At 34.9% G+C, this 22,000-nt stretch overlaps 1 protein-coding gene across 2 annotated transcripts in view; it reads right to left on the bottom strand.

Moving 5' to 3' along the window:
• KIF5B (kinesin family member 5B) overlaps positions 1–22,000 on the bottom strand; it is a 47,573-nt gene that overhangs the window by 13,713 nt on the left and 11,860 nt on the right. The window contains exons 3-15 of one of the 2 annotated variants that reach the window (XM_034987172.1): positions 15,732–15,805; positions 14,718–14,822; positions 14,024–14,072; positions 13,197–13,252; positions 13,021–13,108; positions 12,732–12,856; positions 11,515–11,619; positions 11,089–11,234; positions 10,228–10,376; positions 9,388–9,581; positions 7,992–8,060; positions 6,080–6,286; positions 3,406–3,549 (exon numbers count right to left, since the gene is read on the bottom strand). In XM_034987172.1, coding sequence (XP_034843063.1) covers positions 3,406–3,549; positions 6,080–6,286; positions 7,992–8,060; positions 9,388–9,581; positions 10,228–10,376; positions 11,089–11,234; positions 11,515–11,619; positions 12,732–12,856; positions 13,021–13,108; positions 13,197–13,252; positions 14,024–14,072; positions 14,718–14,822; positions 15,732–15,805 — 1,511 coding nt within the window. The remainder of the gene's footprint in view (positions 1–3,405; positions 3,550–6,079; positions 6,287–7,991; positions 8,061–9,387; positions 9,582–10,227; positions 10,377–11,088; positions 11,235–11,514; positions 11,620–12,731; positions 12,857–13,020; positions 13,109–13,196; positions 13,253–14,023; positions 14,073–14,717; positions 14,823–15,731; positions 15,806–22,000) is intronic. The other variant, XM_034987173.1, reaches the window with a different exon arrangement.

Below are 22,000 nucleotides of genomic sequence, written 5' to 3'. Positions count from 1 at the left end.
ATGCTTACAAAGGAAAACAACAAATGCAACCTAAAAACAAACTGATGACATCTGCCTCTTTCAGTTTTTAGATTTCCTCTTCATTGCTAATCATATGTAAGCCCAGTTTAAAACTAAACAAATGATATTTAGGGGCAGAGAAAGGATGACTTCTAAGCTCGACAAAGAAGAACTGTGGTGACTGTACATTCCTTAAGTTTCATTACAAAATTCAAGCACAGTATTCATTGTCAAAATTAAGTGGAGCTTGAGAAGGAAGAAATAAGACTGTCTTTGCTTGCTGAGGATATGATTATTTAAAAAACAAAAACAAAACAAAACAAAAAACCTCCTAAAACTAATAAGCCATTATAGTTAACACGGCAAAATACAAGATTAACATATGAAAGTCACATTCCTATACCAGCTATGAACAAGGGAAGGTGAAACTAAAAACACAGTGGCATAGACATAAGAATGAAAAAAGAAATACTTAGGCATAAATGTTAATACAATAAGTATAAAATCAGTATGACAAAAGAAATCAATGAAGAACTAAATAAATGGGAGATATTCCATATTCACGGATAGAAAAACTCAGATGTCAGTTCTTCCCAGCTTGATCTACGGATTTAACATAATCTTAATCAAAATCCCTGCAAGTTTATTTTATGGTATCAACAAACAGACTCTAAAGTTTAAATGGAAAGGCAAAAAAACCTTGAATAGCCAAACACTACTAAAGAACAACAAAGTCAGAGGACTGACTGACTACTAAACTTCAAGACTTAATTATAAAGTTACAGTAATCAAGATGGTGTGGTACTGGCAAAAGAACAGACAGTAACTGGAACAGAATAGAGCCCAGGAACAGACACACACAAATATAGTCATCTGATCTCTGACAAAGGGGCAAAGGCAATTCAATGGACAAAGGACAGTTTTTTTCATAAGCTGTAATAGAAAAACTATCCATCCACACGTAAAATAATGAAGCTTGACAGACCTTATTTTACCTTGCAGAAAAAAGAAAAATTAACTCCAAGTGGATCATAGACCTAAATGTAAATATAAAACCAAAAACCTCCAAAACACAGGAGAAAATCTAGGTGACTTTGGGTTTGGAGATGGGTTTTAGACACAATGCCAAAAACGCTATCCTGAAAGAAAAAATTTGTGAACTGCGCTTTATTAAAATTAAAAACTTCTGCTCTGTAAAAGACACTGTTAAGAGAATGAAAAGATAGCTACAGACTGGGAGGAATATTTGCAAAACACTTATCTGTAAAGGACTGCTACCTAAATCATAGAGATCTCTTTAAAACTCAAGATAAGAAAACAAACAATCCCATTGCATTGAGATAACGCTATATATCTCAAACCAAAAAACTGATGACATCAAATCTTGTGAGGATGTGAAGTAACAAGAACTCTCATTCATTGCTGGTTGGAATACAAAATGCTATAGCCACCTTGGGGGTTTCTTACAAAGCTAACGCTTAACATATGATCTAGCAATCATGCTCCTAGGTATTTTTACCCAACTGAATTGGAAAGTTTTGTCCACAGGAAAATTCGCACATGAGTGTTTACAGTGGCTTTATGTGCAACTGCCAAAGACTGTAAGTAACCAAGATGGCCCTTGATAGATGAATGGATAAAGTGGTACACATATACAGTGGAATATTTGGTGATAAAAGAAATGAGCTATCAAGCCATGAAATGACTTAAATGCATGTTGCTAAGAAAATTAAGCCAGTGTGAAAAGGACAAATACTGTACGATTCCAACTATATGGTATTTTGGAAAAAGCAAAACTATACAGATAGTGAAAAGATCACTGGCTGTTGTTCAGGGGAGAGGGATTAATAGGGTAAAAAGCACAAGGGATTTGTAAGGGATGTGACTGTTCTACATATATAACTATACTGTAATGGTGGTTCTGTATCATGCATTTGTCAAAATCCATTAACTGTACAACACAAAGAGTGAACCATAATGTAAAAAACACTAAAGTTAATAAAGCTCAAGCAGTGCTTAATGATGATGTTAAGAGGAAAATTATATACAAATGACAAAAATATTGAGAATCCATAGATTCTTTTTTAAAAAGAACCTATCTGCAAGGCTGACTTGTTTTCAAAATGCTATAATGGTATAGTGAAGAAAACAGTCTAGGAGTCAAGGACCCTTTATTATATCACTGGTTCTACCACTGAACATAAGCCCTTTCTACTCTTTTCTCTTTACCACTTTTTCACTTAAATTAAGACTTAGCTGAACATAAAATGGAAAGACTTTTCTAAAAAGAAGCTGCAAATCTACAAGGCAAATTTTGAACACCTCTCTAGTGTTTACTGGTATGAAGTAAATTTACTTTTCCATCCCAAAAGATTCCCACATAGCTCTATCATCTCACATGAGTTCACCCTCAACAGGATACAGAATGTTCAGACGGAACATTCTGAAGAGAGAAGAGAGTGAAGAGAGAGTAAGTCACCCAGTATTTAACATTTTTCTTTTGTCTCAACGGCATGAGCCAACATTAAGAAATTTTTAATTGTCTCCTCAACACAAAGCAGCTTTGAATAACAACTGACAGAAGGAATGTGTGCTCCATATTGAAAACTTTGTTAAACTGGGCTTCTTATTCTTAGTAGGCTGTCACTATAAACCCTAGTGTTAAGTTTATTCTCTTTGTTACATAATTAAGCTTTAATCAAGAAGAAAAAGTCCAAACAAATACCTACTGCAACATACAAATCTTTCATATTATGTACATGTGCTTGCAGTTAACAGTCTTAGTTTGCTTTTTTGGTCTAAGTTTTAAAATTTACCAGGTCACTAATCTTTTCTTCTTATCATATGCCTAGTGCCAACATAACCAATGTTAGTATCCTAAAAAAGATTAGAAAAGAAAAAAAGGTATAGTTGAAATAGGTACTGCAAAATTTTGATTACTAGTAACTGAAATTCACGATATTATTCTCTCTACTGTTGTATGTCTGAAATTTTTCATAATAAAACTTCAAAAAAATTAGTAGTGTTCATCTTTTATCTTTTCAAACATTTAAAGCAACCTCAGGCCAATTCATTTAGGAGTTTACTCTCTGAGCTAATCTTCACTGCTGCCCCAGTTACATACTTTCATGTACAGTAATTTATTAATAATCTCTAAATGCAAAATCTTTACACGGTAGAGAAAAGAACCAAACATGGGATCCAAATAAATGATACTTACTGAAATTGCCTTTTGAGCACCTCTTACTCTTTTCCTCTTTCCTCACCTATTTAAAATGAAGTTAATACCATCTACTACACGTTGCTGTTGTGAATGAGATAATGGGTATGAAAAGAACTTTGCAGTAGTAAACAGAAGTAGTTGTCTACTGACAATTATACTTAGTATTTGATTATTATACTTACCTTTACGTCATTATTTCCTACAGCAATTCCTATTTCTGCAAGGTCTTTTAGTAAAGATGCCATCATCTCAGCTGCTCGTTTTTTCTGGTGGTTGGTCATTTCCTTAAGTTTCTGAAGTTCAGCATCTATACTTGCTAAAGTTGCCTAAAAGAACCCAAAACAAAAGACTCAGTTAAATCTATTAAATGAAAGATTACTTCAAATACTGACAGGTATTTCACTTCAGCCAGGACTCACAAAAGCATTATTTTCTACTTTCAGTTTTCTGAACTAGCTGATCTACTGAGTTCTGGGAGAACTCCCAGTTCAAACTTAGAAAATATTTTAGACCTAACAGACTCTGTAAAGTAGCCATATTATGCTCTATGAAGAGCGGTAGTTTGTACCATTTTTTTTTTTTTTAAGATTTTATTTATTTATTTGACAGAGCAGGAGAGCACAGGCAGGGGGAGGGGCAGAAGCAGGCTCCCTGCTTGCCCAACAAGGGGCTCCATCCCAGGACCCCCGGATCACAACCCCGAGCCGAAGGCAGCTGCCCAACAAACCAAGCCACCCAGATGTCCCCTCATGTCACTAATTTTTGAGACTGGGTTATGTTTTCTGCCCAGAAGTGAGTAACTTTCAAAATAATTAGGTTGAATTTTCTTTTATTACCACAGTATGGCTTATCTTTGGAAACAGAGTCTGGGCAAAATAATGTTAGACTAGAATTGAATTTTCTAGATGGTTTGTGTGTTTCCTTTATCTACTTTCTATATAGTCATTGGAAATAGTCCACCTGATAATTACTGCTACTTTGATACTATAAGCAATTATCTAGGAAACAGTGATGAAGTAGCATTACTGAGTTTAATTAAGTTTAAAATAATAGCTGGTTTACCAGCAACAAAGTCACCACAATTTTGAAAAGCCCAACCCAATCTGGCCACATTAAAACTAATCATTATACCACAGGTCAGATACTGACCAAAAGTCTGTAAATTGCATTAAAAATTGCAGTTGCTTTTAGTAAAGATGCCATCATTTCAGTTTGTTGTTTCTTCTGGTCATTTCCCTACGTTCCTGAGTATCAGTAGTGCCTTCACCCAGTTTAATCTGAAATACGAGGTGCTACCTTTCAAGTCTCATAAGGTATCATGCTTTAATGTCTAAATCACTATCAGGTATTTTCTCTAACAACTGAATAGCAATATTGTACACATTTATAAAAAGATGCAGAACACTATAAGGTTTCTAACTTCTATTAGCAATGTAGTGCTGACAGATTCAGTTTCATAACTGGGACACAGACACAACTGTCGTAATGACTGAAACTGGTGACTGAAGACCAACTGACAGCTTACGGAGTTGTAAGACACTCCTATTGTTCTTCCAAACAGTAATTAGTTTGCTAATAATGCAACTCATAAGAGTTATAAAAGCACCTTGATCTCCATGCTATTAAACTGTAACTTTGGAGATTAATAGGGGAAAATGAATTTCTCATCAGGGGCATGAAACTCAAAAAAAAAAAAAAAAAAGAAAGAAACCTTTAAAAATAGTATTGACTGCTTTCCTTTAGGTAGGTGAACATGGACAGGGAATAAGTAGTGAACACTGACCCCGAGTCCAACTCTAGATGCAGTTTCTGGACAAGAAGTTGGTATTGACAGTAATAAAACGTTAATAAGAGAGCTCATCCATGGGCGCCTGGGTGGCTCAGTCATTAAGCGTCTGCCTTCAGCTCAGATCATGATCCCAGGGTCCTGGGATCGAGCCCCACATCAGGCTCCCTGCTCAGTGGGAAGCCTGCTCTTCCCTCTCCAACTCCCCCTGCTTATGTTCCCTCTCTCGCTGTGTCTGTCAAATAATAAATAAAATCTTAAAAAAAAAAAAAAAAAAAAGAGAGCACTCATCCATGATAATGCTGCAAGTACAGCAGTTGCAATCACAGTTATATACTACCTTTGGCATCACTCTAGGAGGGTGGCAAATCCTGTTTATAGCAATGATAACAAATAAAGATCCTTATCTATTGCAGAATCACAAGGAAGAGCCTTCTACATTGTGTTAGGTAGGCTCTAATCCAGGGGCTGGGAATGTAAAAGTAAACAAAACCCAAGTTATATGAGGTTGTATAGCCTTCTCTTATTTTTATGTGTACATTTCTTATTTACAGTTTGAACAACCATTTAATAACATTATTGCGCAACTAGAAGTTAAACTTATTTTCCCTTTAACATTAGAGTATTAGGAATAGCAAAAAGTCTTCAAATGGCATTTTAATTACCTTTTAACAGACCTTCAGGAACTAAAAGATAACCCTCTTCCTTCACCTGTAAGGTTTTATATAAAGGACAAAGTGAAGTTGAGGCTTAGAATTACTTATGAATGGGGGCGTCTGGGTGGCTCAGTCGTTAAGCATCTGCCTTCAGCTCAGGTCATGATCCCAGGGTCCTGGGATCGACCCCCCACATCGGGCTCCCTGCTCAGCGGGAAGCCTGCTACTTCCTCTCCCATTCCCCCTGCTTGTGTTCCTGCTCTCACTATCTCTGTCAAATAAATAAAATCTTAAAAAAAAAAAGAATTCCTTATGAATAGATACTCTCAGTATTGAGCTTACCAGAAAGAAGTTACTTAATTTCAATTAAGAAAACTTGTACTAAAATATTAAGAAAACAGAATTATATCCTACCGATTTCTGATTTAGTTCATCACTAAGCAATTCATATTCCTTAGTTTTATCTTCAACTTCCTGAGACTTCTGATCATAATTGACAGCAAGTTCCTCTAAGGCTTGCAAAACTTCTTTTACTTCTTCCTTAGAGGCATCATTTTCTGCTTGCAGGCGATTCAGTTCAGCTTGCATATTATCTTGATCCCTTCTGGTAGATGCCAAAAGCTACATGAAAGAGTGAAAGTATACAGGTTTTTACAAGGTATACAGGTTTAAAAAATCTATTTGCTAAACTCAAAGGGAATAAAACGTGGATGCTATTAACTGTGTGAACATTTATTCATTCAACAGGTTTACTGACTACTATATGCAGGCACTGTGCTAGACACTGGGAGACAGCAAGAAAATAAAAAAGACTTTGAGGAATCTAGAAGAAGAAACAAAGGTACATAAATAGATGCAATACAAGATGGAATGTTAATTAAGAGCCATAAAGGAGGGACAGGACATGACAGAGTGCTTAGTAGTATTTAAAACAAGAAGGTATTTCTGTAGGTTATTCATGAAGAAGGTGGCTAGAATTGGCCAATTTTAGTCATGTGCAAATTAATGTAATAGAAAGAAAAGGCATACTAGCTTCATGAATAATGAGCATAGAAAAAAGAGTTAGTAGATGTTTAGAAGACATGCTTAAAGGTTTAGATTTTCTTTGGTTAAAAAGAAAAGGGGTGGCACCTGACTTATGCCTCAGGAAAACTTAGTATCAACATATAAAATTTGAACTGTAGAGAAGCCAAGAGACTACTCAGGAGAATACTGCAATCATTTAGGGTCAGTGGCTTTTACATAGGGAAGGGCATCTGGAAATTTGCAGGAGTATTTCTAATGGAGCAGAATGCAAATGGCACTTAGAAGTAGGGGCCACGCATGCTAAATGTCCTATAACACACAGCACAGAATATTATAATGAAGAATTGTGTAAATGTTACTAGTGACCCTTTTGAGGAAACATGCTATAATTGAAATACAAAGGTGATGTGACCAGGACTAAGGTGATTGATGGTGGCTATCTCTTCTTTACTGAAGCTGTATAATCTTTTGCCCCCATCTCCAAAACAAACCTTAAATGGAGTACCATTTTTTAATTATCCCCCTGCTCTGCCAGATAAGATAAACTGAGGGTCCAAACTAGGTGACAATCTACTAGAGAAGAGAAACCTGAAAGAACTAAGATGAAAGTAAAGAAGGCAAAAATGAACAGGTTTGATGAAATAGACATGGTGAGAGGAGTAAAAAATGTTTCATTCACTGACATTCTCATTCCCACAGTGAGTCATACCTTAAATTATACAATTATTAAAGACAGATCCAAGCAATTCAGAGATCCATTATTTTCTTTCTTAAATCATCCCTTTAAACCTGTATCTGTGTGTTTAAGTGAACGAGTGACAATAAAACATTGTGTTTTTAATATTTCTTCCTTCACTTACATGTGGAAATACTCTTCATTAAGGGAGGGACAGTCTAAAGTTATCCCAGCCCAGTGTAGTAAGTCTTTCTCAAGAATTAGTAAGACATGGTTTGGGAAGAATAAGGAGATAAAACAGCACTCTACTTCAAGCAAGGAAAGTAGAAGACAGAGTTTAAAAAGTCCAGTAGAAGTATATTAAAGAATAAATACTGAAAAAAGTTTTCTCTCCCCTCCAGTTAGATAGAACTCAAACTGAAAAAAGAAAGACCTTAAGAGGAAGTCAATCTTTGCTTCAATCCATATGATGTATCATATCCACAGTGAAGCACAAGCATATTAAAAAAATTTGTAAATGTACTCCAGTATATTCTGAGCTCTGTAGGTTCATCTTTTATGTTTAAATAATAGTGACAAACTATAAAGCTTTTCTGAAAGCAGTATGTAAGGTATTCAACTTACCTCTTCTTGATCCAACATTTGTGTCTTCAGTTTCTCTACCAATTGGCTCTGTTGATTAATTTCCTCATCCTAGAATTTTAAAGGAATTAGTTAACAAAGTAGCTCACAACCTGATTGTTTGCTAACACAAATTCTAAGATTACTATTCCCCCCGACCAAAATATTTCAAAACTGTTTCTCTAAATTTAACATAGCTTATTTCAGTTTCCTAGAAAAATGCTGAGATGGAATTTCTTTCAATTAATAACAGTAACATCACACAATTAAAAAGTCCATGTTTATAAAAGCTATTAATAGTTTAAATGCAAAAAAAATAAACATTTAACTCTATTATTGAAAATAATGGCCATATAGCTACTCCAAACCTGCCGCATCTGCTTAATACATATAAAACATCACCTAAAACCAAAACCAGAACTATTTACTTCTAGTCTCTTTACTGTTCTTGTTTTCCCCATCCTATCAGGTTCATAATTTATTTTTCACACTACTGACTGACACGATCAAAGCAGGAAAACACTATTTCCACTTTATTTTATTCCCTCTCTAATCTCTTGCATCACCTTTATTATCGAGTCCTTAGATCCCTGATTCTAAGAAATCATTTCATTAAGGCTCTCCAATGACCCAATGCCCAATTTCCTTTCAAAAATTCTTTTAAAAAAGAAAAATACAGCGCCTGGGTGGCTCAGTTGGTTAAGCAACTGCCTTCGGCTCAGGTTGTGATTCTGGAGTCCCGGGATCAAGTCCCATATCGGGCTCCCTGCTCAGCGGGGAGTCTACTTCTCCCTCTGACTCTCCCGTATCTCATGCTCTCTCTCTCTCCCATTCTCTCTCTGGTAAATAAAAATCTTAAAAAAAAAAAAAAAAATTTGTGTCATAGTTTCTGCACAGAAACAGAAATTGTGATTTTATATTTTTTATTAATATAGATGATCCTTGAACAATGTGAGGGTTAGGGACGCTGACCACCCACCCCCCCAACAGAGTTAAAGATCCACATATAACTTCTGACTTCCCAAAAACTTAACTGTAGCTAGCCTGCTGTTGAATGGAAGGCTTACCAATAAACAGACAATTAATACATATTTTTTGTTAATGTATTGTATACGGTATTTTTATAATACAGTAAGCTAGAGGAAAAAAATGTTATTAAAATCGTAAGGAAAATATATTTATATTATTGTACTGTATTTGTTATAAAAATCCACATCTAAGTGGACCCATGCAGTTTAAACCAGTGTTATTTGAGGGTCAACTTTACAATGATTTTCAAAAGGTTAACAGAAACCAAGGAAGATGTATATAGGTCCCCTGGACGTGTAACATTAAAATTAAAAATAAAAATATCTATGTCATAAATTCTAAAACAAAATGGAACATGAACAATACCTACCTTGTCATCAAGCTGTTTGTACAATTTAGCAATTTCTTCTTCACACTTTCTTCTTTCAGCATCAGTAAAGTTTCCAGTAACTCCAATCGTAGCTGCTGGTTTATCATTGGTAATAGTAATATCCTTATCTACTGCGAAAGCTTCCAAGTTGGCTTTCTCTTTGTCAAACTGTTCATCAATAGGCACTGTCTCTCCTAAAATAAGACAACAGCATAGTTAATAAACATCCACCTGTCTAAAATGAATTATAATTTTATTCAATTTCAGTTGTTCTCACCAATTTTCTTATCTACTCAGTCTGAGATTTGAGAAGCTGCAATTACTTTTGACTCACCCCCATCTTCTTTTTTTTTTTAAGATTTTATTTATTTATTTGACAGAGACACAGCAAGAGAGGGAACACAATCAGGGGGAGTGGGAGAGAGAGAAGCAGGCTTACCGCTGAGCAGGGAGCCCGATGTGGGGCTCGATCCCAGGACTCTGGGACCATGACCTGAGCCGAAGGCAGACGCTTAACGACTGAGCCACCCAGGCGCCCCTCACCCCCATCTTCTAAATCCAGTCACCAAATCTTGTAAATTTTATTGCTTCCACCCTACTGTAGGAACCTTGCCATCTGTGACTTCTATAGCTTCTAGATGGCCTCTGTGCCTCTATTTATTATTTCAGGTAAAATCAGAATTTAAAAATTTTATTCATTTTTAATTGATGATCCCTAATGCTTAAAAAGTAAAAATGGATATGGTTTGTTATTTTTATGTTCATATCAGTCTCAAATTTATAAAATAGTTTTACTTTCGTATTCAACAAACTCAAAATGACATATTCATAAAGTATTACCATTACGCCATCGGTTGAGTTCATTTTCAAGCCACTGAATGGTGTTCCGCAGGGTCTTATTTTTTTCCTTTTCTCTTTCATATTTCTTTTTCCACTGTTCTGCAGTTAACTCTACATTTACACAAACTGTGTTCTTAATTGTTTTGGCCCTAAGAGAAGTAATTACAGGGAAAAAAAAATGTAACTAGAATTATTTTCAACTGATATATATAGATATTATATATATATAATTTTTAGTTAAGCAATTTGACTATTCTTGTTCAATTATCTTTATGACTAAATACAAAGAGCCATAATTACTATAGTGCTAAATAAATTTGCATTAGTCCCCAAATTTGTGAATAGCTTAAAAAAAAAAAAACAACAACAACCTGATGAGGATAAAAAACAAGGGCCCGTATTTTCCCAATTCATTTGCAAGGATAAATTAATTTAAAAAAATTACTGTTGAAGGTCAAAGATAAAATCATTACTACCGATTTTCCTAGGTTAAGCAATTCATATTTGGGTATCTCATTATTTGAACCTGTCATATATGTCAACAGGCTATAATATAGAATTATATTTGTCAAGTTTTTCTTAATTATCTGATTTAAATGCTTATTTTCTTTAATGCTAAATTGAAGCTTCTCATATAAATCTGACTGAAGTTAAGATTTGACTTTGATATGTACTAAAACTTAATTCAAATTCAAGCAGCTTTAAAAACGGACCGTGCTTGTATTATCTCTCAATTAAAACGTTGTGTCTAGCATATTAACAATATGCACTGATTTGAATAATATCTACCTATATTTTCCTAGACTTAATAAACAAAAGACCTATCTGTCATTTAGACTTTGTATTTTCTTAACAACAAACCTTTGACCAAACAGGAGTGTAGATTTTGTTTCAGATTCATTGTACGATGATGGAGAGCAGCAGATTACAATAGTGGTTCTACAGTTGCCACCTAATGAGTCTTGAAGGATTCTTGTCATTTTACTATCTCGATATGGAACATATGTCTACGAACAAAAAAAAAATAGAAGACCAATGGGTTTCTACGGCATAAAATTTGTTATAGAAATATGTTACACTTTACGTAAGCTACAAAGGGATTTTGGTTATTCTGATTAATATTAAGATGGGAACTAAAATCTACATACTGATATTATAAGACAACTAATTTACACATACTGAGTCAAACACACCAAATCTTTCAAACATCCATGCATATACATACATTGATATTTAAGTAACTCCCTGTAAGGTAACAATAAGGAAAGAGAAGACATGTATACTTACACTTCCCTCAGCCAAAGCAGAAATGACATTGCCAAGAGCAGAAAGTGACTTGTTGATGTTCTTAGCTTCATCCAGCACAGCACCTTCAGCTCCAGTTTTACTAACCTATACATAAGATTTCAAAAGAATGAAACAAAATCGTAGGTTTCTTTGAATTTTCTAAAAAGTTCAGAGGTCACCCATAGCCAGCAAACAACAAAATGAAAAGCTTCACGATTTTATTTGCCAATTATTTATTCTAAGCTATCACTATTTCTTGAGTATTCATTAGTCTTCTGAGAACTTGGTCAAGTAACTAGGTGCATGACAAGAATGTGATTAAGGAGATACCAAATTTTATTTTTAGTTTGTGCTCTTGAAAATTAACAAATTTACATGTACATTTGCAATTTACTATTCGCTAACCTCCTTTGCTTCATTAAAAAAGAGGAATCTTCTAAAATTTGCTAAAGCGTAATGACATTATAACTATTACAAACTGAATTTAAATATATAAGCAAACTTCTTTTAAAAAGATGTGAAATACATATATTAAAAGACAGGATAAAATAATACGTTAACAGTGCTGGCTGAAGAAACAGCCTCTCAGAATTCACAAAAATCAAAGACAGGCTTTGAAGGATGTGTTTAAGACTTAAGTAAAAGGGAATAAATATGTCATTTTAATTAGAGGAAGAAAAATTAGCAAAACAGCAAAAATGGTTACAGAGATCAGGTATTAAGATATTTGAACTTATTTTAATTTTCACATAAACTAGAATCAGATTAGTATACAGTATAGTCTGTAATTATTAAATAATCACCCAAAGGAAAGAAATAGGTAAAACCAAACCATAAAAGACTAATGGATAGTTACCAGTTTTCACAGGGAGCCCACTGCCAGTATGGTAAAACAGATACCAAAAATAAGGAAAAGGATACCTAATAAAATTTATGACAATATATGCCAAACAAAATTCTCAATAAAATCATACACCTTAAGACAAAGGTAACACCTATTGGTTGAACTGGACTATCGCACAAATGACAGTAATTTGGAACTGGTTTTTCGGTTTAAGTAGTCATAAGCATTGGCATCAATACTTTTAACTCTCAAAAATATTACCAAATCCAATTTTATAGTTTCTAACATGTTAATAATGAACAACGCCAAAGTCCAAATTCAAGCTCAAGTTTATAAAAATACTTAAATATCTACCAGAATATAAAGATTTTACCTTTTCACTACCAGCTAAATCAACCAGATAAAGTTTTCCACTCAGCTTTTGTTCCGTTTGCGTGTTCTCTTGTTTTACATTAATAAGAAATATACTGTGACTCCTAGAGCTATGTTCATTCATATCTGCAATGAAATTACACAAACAACTATAAACAAACATGGCTTTCCCTTACTAATAATTTCTAAAGCATTACTTTACATAAAAATCTAATACAATTAATCATGCTGATAAAGACATTTTAAGGCAGCTCTGTACCTTAACTAGTGTTAATAAACATCCTACTTACTTGTAACTGCTACATGTCTGTTGGACTTTCCTTCGTCAATGGTATCCATAACTTCATCTGGACTACATACAAAACGCTCTGTGCACCCCTATAACATAATTTTTTAAAGTATGTCAATAGTCTTAAAATTTTTTATTACAGGGCTTTTCTAAAAACAAGCATTATTTTATAAGTACCTTTACATAGGGAACTCGATTTTTATCTTCATGAACTGAAAGATTGGTCTTTGAAACTGAAAAAGAAAAATGAATAGCACCAGCAACATTCTCCTCAACTCTAAAACCAGTTATGAAAATAACCAATTCAATTGACTGTTTCCTTTCCCAAGTGACCTAATAACAATACATTTAAAAAATATGATACATCACTATTAAAGAAAGACTGCAGAAACAGTAGGAGATTTTTTTTTTTTTTTAAGATTTTATTTATTTATTCATGAGAGACAGGGAGAGAGAATCAGAGAGGCAGAGGCAGAGGGAGAAGCAGGCTCCCTGCTGAGCAGGGAGCCCGATGCGGGACTTGATCCCAGGACTCTGGGATCATGACCTGAGCCGAAAGCAGACGCTTAACCATCTGAGCCACCCAGGTGCCCACAGTAGGAGATTTAAATAGAAATTAATGCAGCAATATAGAATTTTAGGTCCAATGCAACCTCTACACCCACATTTTGAAAATAACAGTAAGACAGTGGTTTAATAGTTTGCCCAAGGGCAATGAATCTAATTGACAGCTAACAGAAGACTAGGACTCAGGACCTTTAACTATAATCCAACTCTCTAATTACTACCTAAGAAACACAGGCACCCCTAAATATGTGCTTTAAATAAGTTATTCAATGTGTCAAAGGCATTCAACTAACTTTAAAAGAACTTTAAAATATACCTGTTTCTTATAATTTAAGTCAGTTTCATATAGGTCATTTAGAAATAGTCTCATATCTATCTACTATTAAAAAAGGTAACATGCTATTTTAAAATGATAAAAGAGCAAGAATTTAACTTACCATCTAACAGGTCCCTTATCTTATCCAAATAAATTTCAAAATACGAAACCTGAAAGGCAAAAAAATAAAGGAAAAAAAGATCAACTAAAATTTTAAAATAATTTATTCACATTCATTAAATTTGTTGGGGTCTGAGGGAGCATGATCTAGACTAGGGGGCAGAGTTATCAACAACTCAGCCATAGCTCATGTTCTAACAGGAAGATTGGAACTCTCTAAACTCATATAATAACAGCAATTTCCATTACATATCTTCATCTAAAATGAATTAGACTCATGAGAACAGTTAAGAACCTTTGAGTTCAGGGCACCTGGGTGGCTTAGTCAGTTAAGCGTCTGCCTGATTCCAGGCTCTCAGCGGGGAGTCTGCTTCTCTCTCTGCAACCCACCCCAACTGCTGTAGTCGCTTACTCTCTCTCTCAAATAAAACATTTACCAAAAAAAAAAAAAGTCTGAGTTCAGTAATAAAACAAACTCCTTCATTTTATAGAGAAGGAGACTAAGACAAGAGATTTTGTGACCTTGTTTAAAGTCATCTAATGGCAGATAAGAACCCCATTTTACTAACTCTAATGATCTTTCTACTGTAACTGTCCATAAAATAACTTTTAAAAAGGGAAAAACATTTATTATTTCTTGGAATAAAATTATTCTAGGTGTAAAACAAAACACAATCTTTCCCCAAGGCTTTTACCTTAATATGAAATTCCAAATTCTCATCCATGGAGTAAATGTAATTAAAAATATCTTGCACTATTCTTGGAATAATCCCCATGCCTTCTGGATCATGAAGTTTACCCTAAACAGAAAACAAAATGAGACTTTAAGAAGTATGAATTAAAAGTAAAAACTTTCAATCTATAATTTACAGTCAGCAGAGGACAGTAATTTTAATTGTTGCCACTTTTTGGTGAAAACAGCTTTACAAGTATCTTAAAAAATCCAATTCAACTATAACATATTGGTAAGTTACACATAAATACTGCATGTCAACAACAAAGGTTACCAACTGATCTTAGCCTTTTATTTAATCATTAGATTTAGATTACCCATGCTTGTGCATTGAACTTATTTTCGAAAAAGGTTTGCTTCTTCTCGTAAGTATTGTTCCTTCAAGTCAGATCCACACAAATACTAGAAATGTCTTTGTTCTAACTTTACGGAATAAGTAATATGAATTACACTAAAATAAGCAGTCATTTATACAGAATGCTCAGATAAATGATAAAAGCAGATGCTTTGTAGCAGCAGCATAAGATAACAGGCTGTTTTCTAGATATAAAGTTTGGGCAGGACCACATCTTATTAATAGCAGCACCGATAACTGTGGAGACATTCTTACTAAAGAAGAGTAGCCGATATTTGGAGAGAATTGCTCTGAATACAAATGAAAACATGAAACATTCAAAATTTCAAATTTCCCATTATTATAAAGTAACAAAATTCCTCTTAATTCTAAAATGCTCATATTTCGTGGTTATGCTGATAAAACAAAGTTAAGATATGATTTCAAGTATATAATTTCATTATTCAAGCTCCAGAACTGATTATAGATTCCAACAGTGACGTTACCTGTGTATTATTTCTACGAGAATGCAATAAAGAGTAAATAAAGATGTTTAAGCATGGTAAAACAATTTCGCAAATAATGAATGAATGCACTGTCTATTCTGAAAACTACACGCAAGTACAGATTATGAAATGTTACCTCCATTGTGTGTGTCTTCCCAGAGGATGTTTGTCCATATGCAAATATTGTCCCATTGTATCCCTCAAGTACATCTATGAGAAAGTAAGAAATTTTATACCTCAGGGGATTTATTTTTCCCTTAAAAAAAGATTCATAAGAAATTACTTAAGAATATCAGAAAACACTCTGAAAAAATTCACATAGATAGTAACCCTGTTCCTCATCCATGCATAATCAAATCTGCACAAAAATATCTATGGGAAGAATGGCGAGGCAGATTCAGATGTTCTTTACACTAATATGAAAGATAGCATCAAAGTTGAAGTTCAGTTCATGAAGGACTGAAGAAAAATAAGAATATATTAATAGTAATTTTCTTAGTGATGATCCACCTGAGCAATTACTTTCTCTCCAGCCCAGATTACTTTGTGTGGTCAATAAAACACAAATTTTAAATTCCACTGTTTATGATCATCTCTTATGTAAATGTACATCTCAAATGTCTTTATATCTGTATTCCAAAGCTTTATGTGACCTAAAAGAAAAAAATGTCCTGCAAATTTACATTCAGATATGAATTCACTTTTACAAATAGGATTACTGATTAGTGGTTAACTGGTAGCTAAAACTCATAAACCCATACAACAGTCCTCCTTATATAAGCATAACAAGCCCACTGAAATAAATTTTCAAAATACCTGTGAAATTAAAAATAAACCTTTTCTAGCCCCATATGTACTCCAAGATCTACCTTTAACAGATATCTAAGTATCTTCCTTTACTAGGCTGAAGGGAAAAAAGAAAATGCGAGTAACAAGGTGACCTTTTGATTTTTAATTTTCAGGGATTTGGTTTGTTCTGTTTTGTTTTTGGTGACAAAAAGGTGCTATGAAATTACATTGTATTCTAGAAGAAGCCAAAGTAAAAAGTGAAGCCTCTAAATCCTTGTTTTAAAATTGACTAATTTTTTAAAATTGATTTTTTAAAAAATTGGTTATTTAAAAAAGAAAAAGAACAATCCCAACACTGGGCACAACTAACTAGATACTAACAAATTTCCTACAGACACATTTATTAAGGAGAAAAAGAAGGTATTTACTTCCCCGGGAAAATTTTAAGAGATCTCAAGTCACATTTAAAATAGGTGGCATTGGGGGCACCTGGGTGGCTCAATAGGTTAAGCATCTGACTCTTGATTTCAGCTCAGGTCATGATCTCAGGGTTGTGAGATCGAGCCCTGCATCGGCTTAAGACTCTCTCTCTCTCTGGGCGCCTGGGTGGCTCAGTCGGTAAGCGTCTGCCTTCAGCTCGGGTCATGATCCCGGGGTCCTGGGATCGAGCCCCGCATTGGGCTCCCTGCTCAGCAGGAAGCCTGCTTCTCCCTCTCCCCCTCCCCCTGCTTGTGTTCCCTCTCTCACTGTGTCTCTCTCTGTCAAATAAATAAAATCTTTAAAAAAAAAAAAAAAGAAAAGATTCTCTCTCCCTCTGTACCACCACCCCCCGCCACCTTAAAAAAAAAAATAGATGGCACTGCAGTATTTCTAACAAGAAATTATCTGGAGTACTCCACGTAATTGTTCTCAGTATATCTATGCCATACCTCCTACTTAAGATCTTTTAACTGATTCAAATAAAACCTAAGGATAAAACCCAAACTTTTGTTATATCTATACATACTGGTAGGTGAATTAACAACTGACTCTCAAGATCACATTAGTAGCATATGTCTATAGAATATTACAGTATACTTGTGGTTATGTGAAACTATATTATATGAGGGCACCCAGGATAACAAATGTATACATTTGTTTTGGGGACTTCAAGCATAACTTCAGAGATTATGAAATATTCAACACTCAAATATTTACTGAGCACCTGCTATGATCTACACTCTGCTCTCAGTGCAAGGGTATTAACAATGATGGATTAGGTGATTTCTAGACATGCCACATTATCACTAAAGTAGTTTGATAAACACTTTTATCAATTAGGAAAATAATTCTTGCCTACCTTCAAATCCATTCCTGACTTTGCTTTCTATAGTGACTTATCCCCAACAAAACTAAACATACAAAGGGAATACATTTTACAGTTAGATTCCTATAACCACCACCAAGATTCTATCATTAACATTTTATAATTTTACTGTTTAATCATGTTATTTATCCATCCATCTCATATTTTAATGCATTTCAAAGTAAACTGCAGACTTCAGTACACTTTCACCTAAATACTTAACCATGCAGGTATCATTAACTAGGATTCATTTTCTAGTTTTATTCCTGAGATAAAATGTATATATAATGAAATGTACCTATCTTAAGCATGGATCTTTAAAAAAAGAAAAATAATATTCATCTATTTGAAAATCCTACAGGGCATATATCTGTAATCAGGTAAAATTAGGCACTTTTTGACCTGGCTCTTGTTTGCCACCTCTCACCATCCTTCCTCTCACACCGCTGTTTTGTGTTGGTCAAAATGATCAAATCTGACAATTTCACATGGTTCAACTTCAGTCACACCATAATGTATGTTGTTCCCCACATTGTGATACTCTTCGCATGTGGGTATGCCTTGGTACATTTGTCATTTCTGCTTGGAAGGCACCCCTCCTTCTCCTTCCCACTCTTTGTGCATCCTTTAAGACTAGCTTGGGCTTTACTTTTTTTCTCCAACCCAACTATACAAACCACCCCCAAATAAACTTGGAGGAGTCTCATCCTACATGTTCTTATAGCATCTACATTTTTTATTTTTTTAAAGATTTTTATTTATTTATTTGACAGAGCGAGACACTGTGAGAGAGGGAACACAAGCAGGGGAAGTGGGAGAGGGAGAAGCAGGCTTCCCACGGAGCAGGGAGCCCAATGCAGGACTCGATCCCAGGACCTGAGCCAAGGGCAGACGCTTAACAACTGAGCCACCCAGGTGCCCCAGCATCTACATTTAAACATTATCCTTATCGCTGCATATTCCAACTGTCAATTTACTTATCTGCCTTCTTCACCAGCTTACACTCCTTGAGGCCAGGACTGTGCTTAACTCTTAGCACAATGCCTGGCACTTAGTAGGAACTCAGATGCTTGCTGAATGATTATTACCATTACTAACAGAGCATCTTTCTAAAGCCTCCCTCCCTCTTTAAAATATACTTCTGCTGTTCTTGTGAGAAACAGAGATGGACAACTATGGACACATACTCCTTCTCTCATATTTTGTAAAAAAGAAAAACATATTTAGTAAGCAAGACAACAGCATAACACCTTCTAAAAGTCACTTATCTCTCTGACCTTCAACTTCCTCATCAGGAAAGGGAAAGGCTTAGGGGAAGGCTATGAAAATTAGAAGTCCTCATGTAAAATTATTATTGCTAACATTTGAGAGCATACAATGTGACAGGCTCTAATAATTTTTCATATATTAATGTATTAAATCCTCACAAAACTCTGTGAAAGGTACTATTTTTAGTCCCACTTTACAGATAACACTGAGAACAGAGAGATTAATTTGCTCTACTTCCACAGCTAGCAAGATGCAGCTGAGATGCAAACCCAGACAATCTTGGTTTTAAGGACATTCTCTTAACCGCTGCACTGTATTATCAAGAAACCCAGGAACTAAAATAAATATATGGCAGGCTACATCTGGAAAAATTAAAAGTAAATACTGTGGCAGACAGTTCAGGTCAGGAAGCTATGGTAGGAAATCTATGAATCCCCGCTATGATGAGGACTCTATGAAGGCCTGGTAGGATGGATAGCATATAGCAAGTACTGAATAAATGACAACCACTTCATACAGGGAAGTGAAAAGACATCACTCAAATTTGGAATTCACTAGAGAATAGAAGTGGGTAAGCCTTGTTCAAAAAAAAGAAAATTTATTTAATGAATTTATAGAAAGGAAAAAGTAATAGCTTTGCACGTAATAAGGTTATATATAAACTTGTACAGAAATTTATGGAAACAGTGCTTCAGCCAACTGTCAGGAGCCCAGAGGATGACCTGAAGCAACTAGCAGCTTGCCCATCAAATCTACACCTCGGAAGAAATACCTACTCACCCATCATTTTGCTGATCGTTGCCTACCAGAAGTTTCTAACCATGGCTTTCCATCAGGTTTGTTTGCGAGTGACTGTCCCAACTCCACCCTGCCATGTATTTAATCGGTTTCCTATCTTCAGACCTCACCAGGCACCCACCACCTACCCCCACCTCATCTCTTTTCCTTAAATCTATGTATTTACTGTTAACTCCTCCACATTCATAATTTTGTCCAGGACAAGCCCCATTACCTACTATATATCCAGTCTCTTCCAAAGTGGTAGAGAGCACTTGGGTGAAAATAAAAGGAGCAAGTCAGGTGATACTTTTCTAATATAAATTACAAAACTAGCACAGAAACTGGAGAGCACTTTCTATTATAATAGTTGCTTGAAGTCTTGTTTTGTAGAATGAAAATACTGTAGGCTATGAATTATCCCAAGCACAATTATGGTTGATTAAATTATGAAAATAATTTCTTCTCCTAGAAGAGAGCAAACAAACAGCAATTGGTATCTGCTGTGTGCTTGCTTCTTCATACCAGGCCCTAAGTGAAGTTCTTTTTCATGAATGAATCATCTTTTTAAATCTTCATTATATTCTTATTTTGCAAAACAAGAAACAGAGACGTAGGAAGGTTAGGTAACTTGCCAAAAGTCACACAGGTAGAGTGGCAGAGCCTAAATTTCAATCTAAGTTTGTCTGATTCCAAAGCCTGTGTTCTTATCCACACAACAAATAAAGGAACTGCTATTCAGAATTCAGTTCCAAACAGTAAAGCAGGAATTTGCTGTGAAGTAAAAGGGACCAAAGAGAATAGGAGGGACATTTCACTAAATGATGTCATCTAAAACTGTGAAGAAATAAAAGAAGGTAATAGAAACAACAGAAACATGTACCTTAGCACTTCAGGACAACAGACTTCAAAGAGTTCTGAGAAAGGCAGATATGAGACTATTATTAAGAGACTATGGGGGACCTGGGTAGCTCAATCAATTAAGCATCCAACTCATAGTTTCGGCTCAGGGTGATTTCACGGTTGTGAGATCAAGCCCTAGGACAGGCTCTGCACTCAGCACATAATCTCCTTCAGATTCTCTCTCTCCCTCCCGCTCATGCTCACTCACTCTCAAATAAATAAATAAAATCTTAGAACAAAAAAGACTATATAACCAAGGATGTGCAAGAGATAAAAATCATTAGAATAACGTGAGAAAAATAAAAGCCCAGAATTAGTAAGTCTAACCAAAACAAAACAAAACAAAACAAAAACTAAGGCCCTAAAAAGAGCTTTTAAAACATTCAGAAAAAGACTAATGTCTGAGTAGACCTGCACTGCCCAGAGAATAAAATGTTAACAGACAATATAAGACAGGGGTATTCCCATTTTATTACCACCTTCTACAATATTATCCTCAAAATGGAACAAACACTGTCAAGAGAGACTTTAAGGCTGAGGTGGATAAGACAGCGAAAGAATGGTTTTAAATGAGCTCAAGTTTCTAGTTATAAGAGAATCACATTCCATGGATAAAAATTTCACAGCTACCATAGCTGATTTTTTTTTTTTTTAAAGATTTTATTTATTTATTTCAGAGACAGAAAATGAGAGAGAGCACATGAGAGGGGGGAGGGGCAGAGGGAGAAGCAGGCTCCCTGCCGAGCAGGGAGTCCGATGCGGGACTCGATCCAGGGACTCCAGGATCATGACCTGAGCCGAAGGCAGTTGCTTAACCAACTGAGCCCCCCAGGCGCCCACCATAGCTGATTTTTAAAAGCCATGGAGAACGAAAGCAACAGAAGATGACTAACTTGTAAATGTTATACTCATTTTCAAAAAGAAAAAATGATAAATTATTTTTGGTACACAAAAATTTCACTAAAGAAAAGCTATGGTTGAACTAACCTCATTTCCTGTTGGGATAGGGTCACCCAACTGATAACTCTGGGGAAACACCAGCCTCATGTACCATGACTTCATAAAAGGATCCGTTTTTCATCATATTCTTGTTGATTTGTTGACAAACTAAAAACTAGATAACTGTACAAGAGAATCTGAAGTTGGCTGAATACCCAGTGTGACTTAAAAATTAACTCCCCAAAACCTTACTCAGTTTTTAGAAGACTAGGCTAAGGACCATGGCCCATTAAGCATTTTATAAATGATTTAGAATAATATTTTTTCAAACAACGATGTCTACAAATAAGGAGTTTAACAGAATTTCAAAGTCCTTGTCACCA

This window comes from Mirounga leonina, unplaced genomic scaffold, assembly GCF_011800145.1.
Source record: "Mirounga leonina isolate KUSES-001 unplaced genomic scaffold, KU_Mleo_1.0 Mir_413, whole genome shotgun sequence".
NCBI lineage: Eukaryota > Metazoa > Chordata > Mammalia > Carnivora > Phocidae > Mirounga > Mirounga leonina.
The sequence above is the reverse complement of the archived record's forward strand: the minus strand, read 5'-3'. Positions and strand labels throughout refer to the sequence as shown.